The 15,322-nt window shown below is 39.9% G+C and overlaps 1 protein-coding gene across 6 annotated transcripts in view; it reads right to left on the reverse strand.

Annotated features, from left to right (window-relative positions):
• Positions 1–3,749: 3,749 nt before the first annotated feature.
• The window catches only part of MACROD2 (mono-ADP ribosylhydrolase 2), a 2,124,972-nt gene continuing 2,113,399 nt past the window's right edge, over positions 3,750–15,322 (reverse strand). For 3 of the 6 annotated variants that reach the window (XM_007960536.3, XM_073008407.1, XM_073008411.1), the window contains 2 exons: positions 12,210–12,278; positions 6,746–7,103 (listed from right to left, as the gene is read on the reverse strand). In XM_007960536.3, the coding sequence (XP_007958727.1) occupies positions 7,057–7,103; positions 12,210–12,278 (116 nt within the window). In that variant the 3' untranslated portion in view covers positions 6,746–7,056. Of the gene's footprint in view, positions 7,104–12,209; positions 12,279–15,322 lie in introns of all 6 variants that reach the window. The other 3 variants (XM_037985372.2, XM_007960545.3, XM_073008401.1) reach the window with 3 other exon arrangements.

Consider the following 15,322-nt stretch of genomic DNA (forward strand, 5'->3'; position numbering starts at 1 on the left):
TAGATGGCACCTTGTTGCTGTGTTCTCACATGGCACCAGGGGCAAGGTGGTTCTTGTCTATCTCTTTTATAAGGGCACTAATTCCATTCGTGAAAGCAGAGCCCTCAACACTTAATCACTTCTTCCAGGTCCCACCTCATAGCAGTATCACATGGGTATTAGGTTCCTCCTCATAGCAGTATCACATGGGTATTAGGTTCCAACATATGAATTTTGAGGCAGGGTGGGGGTCACCAACATTCAGACCATAGCAGTGTTCTTGGTTTTGTTACTTTCTAAAAAATACATCATTTTATTCTTGATACCCTCTTTGAGAAACATTTAGAGAATTACTTTAAAAATATTATAGTAACTACTATTTTAATATTTATTGGCAGTTTTATTGCATAGTGATTTAAAAATACGGCCTTGGCAGGGCACAGTGGCTCATGCCTATAATCCCAGCACTTTGGGAGGCCGAGGCGAGCAGATCACGAGGTCAGGAGTTCGAGACCAGCCTGGCCAACATGGTGAAAGCCCATCTCCACTAAAAATACAAAAATTAGCTGGGTGTGGTGGTAGGCACCTGTAAGCTCAGCTACTTGGGAGGCTGAGGCAGGCGAATCACTTGAACCCGGGAGGCAGAGGTTGCAGTGAGTTGAGATTGTGCCACTGGACTCCAGCCTAGGCAATAGAGCAAGTCTCCATATCAAAAAAGGGGGGGGGGGAGGGAGGGAGAGAAAGAGAGAAAGAAAGAAAAAGAAAGAAAGAGAGAAGGAAGGAAGGAAGGAAGGAAGGAGAGAAAGAGAAAGAAAGAAAGGGCCTTTCTCTATGAGAAGAGCACAAAATTTAGGTGGCAGGAAATAGCATTAGTGTGGAGTTTAAACCTTGAATCTGACCAAATCTGTATTCCAAAGCATTTAACACTGGAAATGACTAGATACCTTTACTTGACAAATTTAAATTCTTTTACCACAACTCCCTCTGATCATTTGAATACAGCTTGGAAACAAGATAAACTCAGGGGGTTTTTTTGGGCCGGAGGGGGAGGTCAGGGGTTGGAGAGCAGCTACATTATTTTATACATCTGAGTTGTGACATATAATTTTTACCCCTACCCTATAAACAAATAAACAATTACAAAATTATTATAAGTGTTCTGAAGTAGCAAATAGGAGTTAGATAGGCAAACACAAGTAGGGAAAAGGGATCTATTTTCAACTTGGCCACTAGGGAAGGCATGTCTAAAAAGTGACATTATAGCTGAGATCTCAGGGATGACAAGGTACCAGACCCTTGAGAATGGGAAGAAAGAGCTTTCAAGTTCAGAGTCCTTAAGGATGGAAGGAACGTGGCCTGTTCTAGCAGTGGACAGAAGGCCAATAGGCTGGCAGCATCGTAAACCAAGTTGAGAGTCACCAAAGAAGAGGTTGGAAAAGAGGATAATTTAGCTTCTTACCCTTTTTACTTAAATGTTTTGAGGGCCTATGTATCAGTATAGGACAGGTTACCATAGGGTAACAAATGACCCCCAAATTTGAAAACGAAGTTTATTTCTCAGTAATGCCACCTTCTCACTGGGGTTGCCTGAAACTCCACTCTATGTCTTCACTCCTGGATCTCTGGTGACAGGTCAGCCTGTCTGGGATATTGCTGATTATTACCATAGGGGAAAGAACAGAGCGTGAGTCTTCATGCTTCTGCCTGATGTGACACATGCCATTTCTGCCCACATATTGAACAAACGAAATTACACAGTGATGTCCAGTTTCAGTAGGACGAGGAAGTATAATCCTCCCCTGGGGAAGGGAAGAGCATATTGGTATAGTTATCTCCTTGCCAATCTACGTCCTTCTTATACATGTGGACCAAGAAGTAGAGAGAAGTGTACCGCCTTTTTTCTTTACAGATTCGCTAGTTATTATCAGAGAAAAGATGACTTTAAAAAATTCACGCCAATAATTTTGTCAGTGTGTAGATGTTTTAAATTTAAGACCTCAAATTTCCCACTTCTCTAAATTATAGCAAAACAATTTCCCTTAACCTCATGGGTCCTTAATTTGAGGGCAAAGTTTAAATCAATTTCAGTAGAATAAAATTTCATATTTACTAATGGTAAAAATCATTTCTTCTTTTTGTGGAGCATCCTCAGCTAGAGAAAGGACCATGTGCCAACAGTACCGAATAGCATAACCTGATGCTAATAATTTACCAAGTGCTTTTCCAAACGTTAAAGTATCATATTTTGGCATTTTATTCATGTTTACATTTGTAAGAGAGTTCAATTATGTATTAGCATTTACATCTTCTAAACCAAGAAACAGAGGCAGTTTAGTTCTCAAAACCCCACAGCTGGGCCAGTCTTGGCGAGAACAACTTAAATTGGTACCATTATCCCTTTCAGCCCTGAGAACCACCAGTAGAGTTAAGCAATCTTTGTTGGCACCTTTGGTCAGTGCAAGGCATGGGGGCAGAAATGTTGGGGTAGAAACATAAGAGGGCCAGGCAAAGATAGGAAAATTGTCTGGAGATGAAAAACTGCACCTAGCAGGGCTAGAATCATGTTTCCTCCTCCTTCTCCTCTTCCTCCTCCTCCTCCTCCTCCTCCTCCTTCCTCCTCCTCCCCCTCCTTCTTCTTCTTCATGTTCTTTTTTGTTTGTTTTTTTGTTTGTTTTTGAGATGGAGTCTCCGTCACCCAGGCTGGATTGCAGTGCTGTGATCCCGGCTCACTGCAACCTCCATCTCCTGGGTTCAAGCGATTCTCCTGCCTCAGCCTCCCGAGTAGCTGGGATTAGAGGCGCCTGCCACCATGCCTGGCTAATTTTTGTATTTTTAGTAGAGACAAGGTTTCACCATGTTGGCCAGGCTGTTCTCAAACTCCTGACCTCGGGAGATCCGCCCACCTTGGCCCCCCAAAGTGCTGGGATTACAGGCGTGAGCCACTGCACCTGGCCATGTCACATTATCCTCACTGCCATTCTGAAGCATTTATGTTGAGGTTGTCCATTGCAGCGTAAGACTGTCCTATCTATAATTTTTGTCTCATCCAACCTTGTTTATTATGGGAAAAACACTCTGGTGGTACAGCAGTTTGAAAAACTTTGTTATCCTTAAACTATTAAGTATCTGGCTTTGTTTGATAAAGTGGTTGGCTTTCTTTATTGCCTCCTCAAATAATAACACTGGTGCCACTTCTGTAGGAGATGAAGGGAGCTAAATTTGGCGGAAAGCATATTCCATTTTCAAAGGAACGCTGAGTTTTTCCTGTAGTGGTTTTTTGGTGACCCATTGCTAAGCTCTTAATAATTCTGTAATTCTGCCAGTTCCATGAACGGTAGACTGAGAATCGTTGCTGCCATGGTTGTCGTGTCAGCGTAGTGACTGGCTCATAAAAGGTGCTCATTAAAAATTCCAGCAATGGTCATGGGTTCTGAAAGATAGACCAACATTCACAGGACCAATGGCTTTATCTCAGCAACTTACATCCTGCATCTCAGAGGCTGATGCTAGGGGTAAGTAATTATATGGTATTCAGCAAAAACTTAGACACTGGGATTTGTATCTATACAAAACTACTTTATAGTTTAAAATTTGAAAACCACGGCCAACACGCTGACCAGTCTTAGTAAGGGAAAACTATCAGTAAGTTAAAGCTGACTTACAGGAATAATTTTACTCTCACATATATTTGCAATCAAATTGTATTAAGTGAGTATTTTTCATTACTCATTGCTTGTGGCTAAAGAACAAATTTCACAAAACACAGATAATTTCACATTATCCTCTCAAATTTTATTTGTATTCTGCTCTAACAAATATAGTATGAAGGCAACAGTTGTTTTTTAGTGTATGGCACAGATGAAAAGAAACAAACAGATTTAGAAGCAGTCCAGCATTTAAATGCTGGTTTAACAAAAGAGGCACGTATTATCCTATTTAGCAGTTTATACCAGATATCAGAAGCCATTTTTTTTTCCTTGCAAGCAACAGACTACATTTATTTGCATTAAGTAAAAACATACCTTGATCAAGAAAATTACTTTTTTTCTGATTTTCCTTTATATCACAAATGTCAGGGTAAGGCAAATCCTTAATGAATCATGTAATAAAAACCCTATTCCCCAAGAAAATATACTGAACATATTCTGCTAATTTTGTTATTTTTCAAAGCAAAGCCGACATGCACCACATACAGAGAAATGTCTTTTCAAATCAAGTGCATCAAGCAGAACTGTATTAATTCACAAAGAGGCTTTTCAGTGTTTCATAGAAAGATTTACAATTAGCTGCGGTGATTAATATGTGACCCAGTATCACAGACAGTGATTCGGATGCCTTCTTTGTAATCTTTTATGAAAGAAGACTTGTCCATCATCTGAATAGTTACCAGCTAGAGGAAAAGCCCCTTTGTCTCTCCTACAGCGAGGACCATTTTAATTAGAACTATTATGTTGAAGGCCTACTTTGGTCCTCTGTATGCAAACATGACTAACATAGGGCTATTTTCCTCCCTCCCTCCTGTAACCCTTCATGCCACATAGCTGGATTGGAGTTTGGGTGGAAATTGACATCCAGAATTTATGTGCAGGAAAATCAATCAGCTTTTCAAATCTATTCCATTGTACAGCCAGCCAATGGCAGCACCAGCAAATGAAGGTTTTCTGTGTTCAGGTGTCTTTGATCTGGCTATAGTTAGATTGTTAATATTTCACTGTTGAATTGGAAATTAACTTTATCATTTGTTTTAAAGCATAAAACTGTATAGCCAAATAGCAACCAACAAGCATGACGAAGCAAAAATGAAAACACAATCTAATTACAGATTGAAGATAAATCAAATTCAGGAGTAGGGCTGAAGATATTTATTCCTCATTCTCTTAGCTTCCTAGATACAAAGATTACTTTCATTCTTCTAGAATTTTTAGGCAGAGAATTCCCTCCTTCCACTTCTACCCCACCCAATTTAAAATAAATGAATTAAATGACTGTCATTGATGATAAGGAGAATGCCAGGGCTGGATAATTCCCATCCTGGCTGTTTCTAGCGAGGACATTAGGTCTCTTCCATCATTGTTCATTAGAAAATCTCTGTCCCTCTGTTTCCCTCATGTTTTTTTCAACTGTAACTCATTACTGAGGCTGAGTAGCACTAACATTTGGGAGTCACGAGAAAAACGAGCTTCTAGCAGATTGTACTTGTCAAATACTTCATAAGAATGATGGCAACTTTCAACTGAGTTATAAAGATGGCGTGAAATATAGAAACTGTCAATATTTGGATAACATCATTTCTTGGATTCCTTAAAATGAGCCTTTTCTTTGCTTTTCCAAAAAGCAACATCTAATGGCAATAGAGGATATAGATGCTTCCATATCAAACTGGAATAGCAACAGAAGGCCATAATCCCATATTATGAGGTCACGTAAATGTCATTCTTGCTAATGTCTTGATTTTATTTAAAAAATTTTTGTTAGAATATATTGCGTGTGCTGAAGTATAGCTTGTTAACTATTCCAATATATCAAATAAGCCATCCAGAAGGGGTAACAAATTCAGAAAGGCTAAAACTAAAGTCATAGGAAGATAAGAAGATGAATTTTCCATCAAAAAAGTACAAAACTGAAGAATTTGATGGAATATTTAGAAAACAGAACATCCTTTTATTTTAGAAATAATACTCAATCCACTCTTTTTCTCCCTCTGTTAGGAAAAACAATATAAATAAGTTTTAACTCTAAAGCCCTTATAAGGAAGATGGATTTAAGAAGATATGAAATAAACAATATGTTTCCACTGAAAACAATGACATGACTTTGGAACCCAGGGAGGCTGTGGGAAGTAGGCGTCTGGCCTTATACTGGCTCTAGGATAGATACCGGTGATGACGCCTGGCCTCCTCAGGATCGCCATCCCTTGTGCTCACTGGCATCTTGGGTTTTTAGTACTGCTGTTCCCCTTCAGGGCTGTATCCTCCCCTTCAGGGTTTTCTGGATGAGGGGAACAACCATCAAATCAGCCTTGAACTTGGCATAAACAAGTGACACCATTTAAACACAGACCAGGAAGACAGAACTGCAAGCAAAAACTCTGATTTCCTGTAATTTCAAATGAGACTACTCTGTGGGCTGTCAAGCCTTGGGTGAAGACAGGATGTTCTTTTATGGAAAACATACAGAGATTTCAGGAGGAGCTTTTGATATTCATAGGCATATGTTTGGGTCCTAAATGCAGTGCCCCTTGTCTTAGCTTTTAACTGCAACACCTAGCAAAGGGCCATCCTTTACAGTTATCCGGCAAAGAGTCACCTCTCACTGGTGGTCTCCATGTGAAGACCTCGTGAACCAAGTAAGCTCTGCTGAAAGTCAATGCGAAAGAAGGATGCACCTGCCACCCTGGTTAGGAAGGAAGAGACCCAGATGGCTGCCAGGGCCCACCCTTCTGTTATGCCTCTGCACTCTGCTCTGGAAAAAATTCACCTTCCATATTTCTCACCAGCCACTTGGAACAAACTGTGCCTTGGGAATCCCTGAAGAAAATATTTTCACCTCACTGTCCAGACCTTTTCCAAGTGGTTTCCAAGGCTTTTGCCCATTTTCTATCCTGCCTCCTCTGTCTGGGGATTATACTGCTGCTGGGCTCATTGATTCCTAAAATGTAGCCTGCAGCTCATTAACCAACTGTCTTCCTCCCCTTCCTTTGAATACACCACTGTGTGACCAGCTTTGTGAAATAACCAAGAAAGCAGACGGGGCCAGGATACACGTGTGATTGTTCAACCAAGCCACGGTGACCCTGGGGCCAAGTTGTAAGAGAAAAGACAGAGATTACAAGGATAATGCCTGAAAGATGCGTTAACGTGGGTCCCTCCACCAAATTAAAGGAATTTTTTTTTTCTTTTTTTCTTTCTTTTTCTGCAGATAAACGGAACAAAATGCAGCTGGAGAAATTAGAGTAAAGGATTCCCCGTCCTTCTGTGGGACTTGCCTTCCCCCCACCCCCACCCTCCTCCACAGCGTGTGCTGCTATCTTCCCGAACTCCCCCAGAGCCAGGAGAGGCCTTGTGATACCGAGGATTGTCATTTAGTTCCATTTCTTTGTTCCTTCGCTTCGTCTTGTGCCCCTGCTGAAGACAAAGAGAAGCCATTTGTTAGATTAAAGATAAGACACCTTCACAGGCTTAGCAAGGAATACCTTTTTAATATAGCCATTTAAATGTCTCTCACCCCACACATAGGGCCAGGAATATCTTACTTGACTATCAAAGAGCTTTGGATATCTGAGCTGTAATTGCTGGCACATGGTATCTTTAAAGAGCATATAAATCACTGCTAATAAATGTATGCCACATTGACAATGAGCTTTGGCTGATGGAGACGATTCACTCAATTCTTCAAAGTATTCTTTGAAAACTGTAACCCTGAGTTCATGTGGCTTCTCTTTTCAGGCCCATGCACACACTCTAGTTTCCAGGGATCGGCATATAAAAATAACAATTTTCATAATGCTGCTTTGCAAAAGTCATTGATGGTTATGCCACCACTTCAGACTGTATTTATTAAATTATCTGCCTTTTTCACTACCCATGAGGGAATGCTAAGAAGACACTGTGCCCCAGAAGAGCCTATATGTTTTATTTTTTTTAGATTTTTAAAATTGAGGTGTAGTCCGCCTACAGGAAAACAGATCTTAAGCATACATTTCAATCTGTTTTGAAAAATGCATACATTAAACCCACACCACCATCAAGATATACATTATATCATCACCCCAGAAAGTTCCCTTCTCTATTACCCCACTCCTGCTGGAACGAACAAATGATCTGATTTCTATCTCCATAAATTAGTTCTTTTCTGCCCTAGAACTCCCTGCAAATGGAATCATACAAGTATCTCCTTGTGTCTATCTCCTTTCATTCAGCGTAATGCTTCTGAGATTCGTTCATGTTGCTCCTTTGTTAATCTGTTCCTCTTCGTTGCTAACTAGAATTCCCATGTATGTATATGCCACTTTTTAAAGTTCATTTTCCTGCTGCTAGACATTTGTGTTGTGTCAAGTTTGGGGCTTTTGTGAGCACATCTGCTATGCATATTCTTGTACAAGGCTTTTGTGAATATAGGTTTTCATTTCTCTCAAATAGGAATAGAATTGTTGGGTCATAGGATGGATATATACTTAATTTTACCAGAAACTAATACTTTTTTAAAATGTGGTTGAACCATTTTATATGTTCCCCAGCCACGTATAAGAGTTCTAGCTGCTCCACATCCTCTGTAACATTTGGTGGTGTTAACTTTATAATTCAATACTAGTGGGAGCATGGCGGGATTTCATTGTGGTTCTGTGTTTTATATCTGCGGTCCCTGGTTTTCAGTAATCTCAGTCCAAATTAAATTAAGCCTGGAGAGGCTTGGTGGGTATCAATCAAATACATAGCCCTACACTGCTTTATCTCCTTGTAGAACTCTTATTGAACTTAACATGTCTTGGTTATTCTCTTGCTCTCCTTCCTGTCTCTTCGTGTGTCTTTTACATTACTACATTTTAATTTGTTTTTTCTATTGCTGTTAATTATTTAGTGTTGCTCTTTTCTGATTGTTTTATGTCTGCTTTTACCTGTTTTGTCATTCAAATGTAGCTATTTTATAAAATCTTCAAAATTCCCTACACTCTTATGTTCTCATAGTGCTAATTGTCCTGTAATTTTACCTACTGACTCTCACTCAAAATGGGTCATTTCTTTGTGTGTTCTGTAAGTCTTAAATCTGTAAATTCAGCTTCAGAATTTGTTTTTCTTTTGCAGAAATTCCATGGGGTAGTTTCATATTTCCATTTGCCACATACACCAGGGATCACACTGGTCTGTAATCAATTATTAAGTTCATTTTTCAATTTGTTTATTACTGCATGACTTTGGATCACATAAAATTGTGTTTCAAACTCACAGTGTATTTGTGGTTTCTATCTATCTTGGGAGCCTTTTTCTTTCCCCATGCAGTACCTGGTGCAGATCCAAGTCTTTCTGTTAATTTCTTGAGCTGGAAGTCCCAGATTTATTTATGCAGAGGTATCAGTTCCAACTCCTTACCTTGAGTGGTTCAAGGTCCAAGGTGGGCATTAAAATGCAAGACTGTGGCCATAAGGCCTGTCTCTGTATCAACAATCTGAAGCCCAAAATTTAGTGGCTTATAATATGAATGATTCATTATTTCTCATGATTTTACCATCTGGCCTTGACTCAGCTGGGCAGTTCGTCTGCTTGAGGTGGTACCTGCTGGGGCCAGAACATCTGAAAGGGACTCTCATTTTCTAGGACTTTTCTCCATGTGACCTCCTTCATTCTATAGGATAACCTGGGCTTCTTCCAAGGTGTCTGGATTCCAGGCAGCGAGCATTATGAGAGTGCAAAAATGGAAGTTACAAGCCTCTTAAAGCTCAACCTAGAAGCCACATTCAGTCTTCCATGTTTCTCCAGAACCAAAGGTTCAGATTCCATAACCATCTTTACTGCCCTCAAATACTTGTTGGAAAACATTTACATTTGGAAAGTGTTCCATTGACTCATTTAACCCTCCCCCTGTTGTATCCTTATGCTACCCTTGATTTTTTACAATTACAAATTATACAATGCCAAACATTCTTGTATTATGTCTTTGAACTCTCTATTTCACTGTATTTCTTTAATTTCCTTGAAGGTATGATTCATGGAGCAAAGGTTCCTTCTTCCTGTCAAATGACCAGATCACCTTAACAAACCCTTCTGTGTAAATATTGCTGTGGGAGTCAGTGACGTTGCACAAGTCATTCATTCTGCCTCTGTGACAACTGTGTCCAGAAACTTGCTATTGCTTAGGGAGCACAATTTTGAATTGGAGTATTTAAATTTCCATTTATGAGCCAGGTGACCCTGTGCATGTCACTTCTCCTTCCTAGAATTTAGTTTCCTTAAACTAATTTTGGCCTTTAAGTTTTGATACCTGGACTATAATCCCAGCACTTTGGGAGGCTGAGGCAGGTAGATCACTTGAGGTCAGGAATTCAAGACCAGCCTGGCCAACATCGCAAAACCCTATCTCTATTAAAAATACAAGAAATTAGCCAGTCATGGTGGTATGCAACTGTAATCCCAGCTACTCAGGAGGCTGAGGCATGAGAATCACTTGAACCAGGGAGGCGGAGGTTGCAGTGAGCCAAGATCGTGCCACTACACTGTATCCCGGGTGACAGAGTGAGAGTCTGTCTCAAAAAAAAAAAAAAAGTTTTGACACCTGATTCATTTGGGTCAACATATAAGTTCATTTTTATTTTCAAGAAAAATATCATTTTGATATTAACCAAGAAAAACAGAGGAATCCTGGCACTTTATCTGGATACTGGTCACACAGGAAAGTAATAATGTCTGTAAGAAAAAAATCCAGACAAGAAGTCTATAGTTTATTGGCAGCAAAAGGGTAAAAGGAAACACCGAGGTGCTTGCATTTAAATTGTTCAGGTTTAGTCTCACTTCATTACTTTTTAATGGAAACTCCTCAACCATATCATTTCTGCAGCTTAGCAGGATATTTTAAATATATAAAGAAAGTAAAAAAAAAAAAAAAAAAGAAATGTTTATAAGAACATGTTTGTATGAGCTTATACTTTTTAGCAGTCTTATGCTATACATGCATGACACAGATACCATTGCATTTAGTTTTAAAGGATGTTCAAGACCATAAAGAAAGAAGACATGTATTCTTTCACACATTCCCAAACTTCATTCTTCCGTGATGCTGGAGCACAAAAATGGTACAGCCAAGCCTCTTAGGAAAGTGTAGAGAACCATCAAGACCATACAGGGAGTGCAAGGAGGTATAGGGGGCAAGGGTGTCAACGTATCATTTGTGCCTTACACTCGATGACCCATGATTCATTTATTCCATAGGTTTTTTTTTTTTTCAACTAAATATTTTAAACCAGGAGTTGGAACAGTTATAAAAGCAAGCACGATTTCCTTCTTCTAATTCTTCTCATCAGCCCTCAGGGTATGGAAGAGGATTATAGACCATTCATGTAGCAGTGTAAAGGAGGCTTAGCATGACCAGCTCCATTTTGCTCCCCGCTGCCCCCGTCCAGTGATATCTTTTAGGTTAATTGCTTTTGCTCATCTCTTCATGTAGGGTGAGCTAACAATGGCAGGAATTTAGTTTATAGTTTAACTTTAAAACAAAGATGACAATAGTTCCTTCCCAAAACTAACCACCCAAGAGATAAAGACAGTAAGCACACAAGTAACAACATTATGTTAAAGATTTATAGGAGCAATGTGACCTGACCAAGGGCAAAGAAGTTTCACAACTCCCCCTTGGACCCTTTCTGTAGCCCAGATATCTGTCACCTCTTGATCTCAACCACCTCCCTCTTCCCTTTCCTCAAAGATAAAAGGAGCCTAAAATTCTATAAATTTAAGGTGATTCCTTAGGACATTAGTTTGCCATCTTCTTGGTTTGCTGGCTCTTGGAATAAAGTCATTTCCTTGCCTCAACACCTTGTCTCTTGATGTAATTGGCTGCCATGGAGCAAGCAGTACTGGCTTTGGACTCAGTTACCCTCATCATTCTAAATATACTTTAGTCTCTACTGAGAGATTTAGAATGTTGGTCTGGAAAAACTCCTAAACATGGTCTGGACCAGGCTTTTTATTTTCCTGGGAGTTCCCTGAAGCTCATTCAATGTAACAAACCTTCCTGCAGATGCACGAGTCCACAGGTAGTGGTGTGAAAAAACAGGACCTAAGGCAGGCATGTTTCTGTCCAAACACACTCATATTCCTTTATACAAACTCCAGGGCAAAGATTGAGTGTTATGCTTAAAGACAGATATACCAAGCAACTCAGCAGGTAGCTTCTAGAAAAGCAATGCTTCAGAATCACCTTGGAGTTTCTGAAATAATTTGACCACTCCAGGAGGCCAGGGGTGAGATGGATGGAGACATATTTTACTTGTCAAAGCACAGAAAACCAGGGTATACATGATTTGAATGTGCTGTAGCTCATCTTTTCCCCTTCAAGATGGCAAGCTTCTAGGGGTGATCCTTTCCCCTTACGCTGTGTTATTTGGTTTAAAGATTTTCAAAGTTTATCCCAAGCCATGCTGTGGGAACTTGGCAAAAACCGAGGGAAATCCAACATGTTATTTGCAAATAGTTTTATGGCTGGTCGATCAATTGAAAATCTCACCACAAGGGGCATCTTACCTATTAGTTGATCTTCTTGTTGACTCTCTGTTGGGTCATTTACCTTGTCAACCTGACTATTCATTTCCACTGTCACCAGAAAAAAAAAAAAAGTTAAATATTCATTAAACCTAAATCTCTGAGGCACATCAAAATGGCCCATGATTTGATACTTTCCTGATTTCCTATTTGTTGCCTCTTTTCCATTTGTTTCATTCATTCAAGATTTGGGGACTATTCTTGTAGATTTTTACTGGTGGGAGGAAAGGATATACCTCAGACATCCCCTTCAAATCTCATGTTGAAATGTAATCCCCAGTGTTGGAGGTGGGGCCTGGTGAAAGGCGATTGAATTGCAGGAATGTGTCCTTCATGAATGGTTTAGTGTCATCTTCTTAATGATGAATGAGCTCATTCGTGAGATTTGGTTGTTTAAAAGTGTGTGACATGTTGCCTCTCTCTCTTGCTTATTCTCTGGCCATGTGAGATGCATGCTCCCCCGTCCCCTCCCATGATGATTGTAAGCTTCCTGAGGTCCTCATCAGAAGCAGATGCTGGCACCCTGCTTCCTGTAAAGACTGCAGAACGATGAGACAATTAAACCTCTTTTCTTTTTAAATTATCCGGTCTTGGGTATTCCTTTATAGCAACACAAAAATGGCCTAACCCAGTGGAGGAGGGCAGGATTGCCTTCTTCCCTCAACTGTAGAAACTGAGTTATCACTTCAGACCAGATTTTGGGGTTGACAGTTTGGATGTACATATTATGATTCTTGGATAAATTCAAAGGCTTTAATAGATATCTAAGAAAATAAAGAGAGAAGGCAAAGCAAAGCACATCACTGACATGCAGAGGTAAGCAGCTCCCTCCAAAATGTCAGTATCAGGCCTGTTTGGTTTGCTGTACTCTCAATTTCAGAATTCCAAACAGACCTTGCAGACTTGCAGATAGCTGCTGCAGTGGCAGTGAGCGGCCATGAAATAAAAAAGCCGACCATCTAACCAGATCTCATAGTCGTGATAAAACGTGCTTTTACCTGACTCAGTGTATTCTATGTGAGCATTTGCATAAAAATAGAATGCATGACTACTGCCATCCTCCAGAAGTAGCCCAGAGCAGGCATAGCATTCACTCTAAAAATTTCCAAGGGTCAGTAGGTTTAATTAGATTGATATTTTTTCAAGCATCAGAGTCCACATTCTAAGCTGAGAGACTGAATATACAAATAGACAATGACCAGATCATATATAATGATAGAATTCTTATGTAAAACCTCTGCAGAAGCTAGCCTAGGCAACCAAAACACAGTCTCTGCAACAATTGACTCAGAATGGTCAGGACTTGGTCAGGGACTGTCAGCATTCCCATTTTTTGCCCCTGCTTCCAACTTGGGACCAACCAGGGAAAGCCACATGTATTCCCTAATACAATCACTTAAGGTGCCCCTCTTCTAGTTGACCACGTCCAGCTTCTCTATGCCAACAACCTCCAATCAGAGGATGCTTGAAGTATTCCCTTTTTTTAATCTATAAAGGGGGGGTTTCCCATCCCCTGCCTGCCTTTGAGCCTGCCAAACACAAGTGATAATGGCCACCTTTGTTATAGTTACCTTTGAATAAGTAACCACTGTTTGTTCTCATTTGGGCGGTTTTCATGTATTTGCACAAAACCAACAGCCTATATCTGCTTTTTCACAAACATGAAATTAGTGTAAAGTTGTGGCAGATGCTGATTTTCACACTTCAAAGAGGCTTGAGAGAATGATGTTATACAGCATCCACCGAACTCTCTCCCAATAAGGAAGGTTTTAAAAGCAGGTGTCCTTGTTCTCACCTGCAAACTGCCCTGAGTTTCTAATGATGTATGAACTCATTTTAAACCCCATAAATAAACTGGCCAGATGCAGCAACCCTATGTAAGTATAAGCATTCATCCACCGTCCATCCTGCTCTGCAAAGTTATTGTAAGTTTACCTTTCTCCATGTGGGAGTGTGCAGGATAAAATAGTGTTTCTTCTTCCAATCAAGGGATACTAGTTCTAAAACCTACTAATAAATGGTACTATAAAAAGCATCCCATCATCAAATAAGTTTGGGAAAAGCAACTATAAATCATGTTAAACAAGTCTCTTTACCTCTGAGACTTCTGAGAGCCTGCAGTCCCCTACTGTGTATGGCGAATCTCCAAGCGAGGACTAAAACTTAGTATTTCACATTTACTTCTCTTTTATTCATGGGCCTGATATTCCTCAAAACATGATTTGTAAAGAACTAGCTAAGAACCATGCCTATAGCATCACAACCAAGCTGAAGCAGGTTTAGTTCAACTGCTCATAACTAACATGCAGTGGCTCTTAATGGACGCGTCTGGGGCTTAGAAACGTCATTCTCATGGGCAATGCATGGCCATGAGTAAAAGGTCAATTTGGGCTATATAAGCCAACTGGCTTATAATTAAGGGAGGCAATTCAGGTGATGATAAGCCAGTGGGAGCAGGGAATACCTGGTATAGGAAATTCTATTTAAGACTACAAATAACATCCACCATTGGCTAAATGTTTTCCAAGGTCACTATCAACTCAAAGTAATTTGTTTTTTCCTTTGGTTAAAATAACCCAAATGGCAAGATACTTAAATGACGGATCACCTAACCAATTCTGGTTCTCCTAAACTCTATGGGCCAGTGGAATCCAATACATATTACATCAGATAGGCTCAAATAGCTGTTTCTCTAGTGTAAGTGATGGTATTTCAAAGAGCCCTTAGCATCATTGTGCAGGGGAAAAGGGATATTAATATTCCTGAGGCTCAGACTCTTTAGATGCCTACAAAATTAGATGTATGTTTTTAAAGGTTTTTTGAAAATTTATTTTTAAGGTGCTTTTAAAGACTCACTATGTTTTTAACCAAGGCATCGGATGTGATAGAGTGGAGTGAAGTGATGAAGGTACAGGAACAATCTTAGCCCACACCCAAGGTAAGGCTCTCCCTAATGCTGAGTGGAGCAGGGTAACAGGAGGCTAAGTACCTTTTGCAGAAGTTAAGTAATGCTTCCATAAAGTTCACTCGGTAGACTTCAGTTCACTTTAGTCTTGAAAGTATCTATTGAGTCCTCAGTATTATAAGATATGATT

The sequence above is a fragment of the Chlorocebus sabaeus genome, chromosome 2, assembly GCF_047675955.1.
Source record: "Chlorocebus sabaeus isolate Y175 chromosome 2, mChlSab1.0.hap1, whole genome shotgun sequence".
Lineage (NCBI taxonomy): Eukaryota > Metazoa > Chordata > Mammalia > Primates > Cercopithecidae > Chlorocebus > Chlorocebus sabaeus.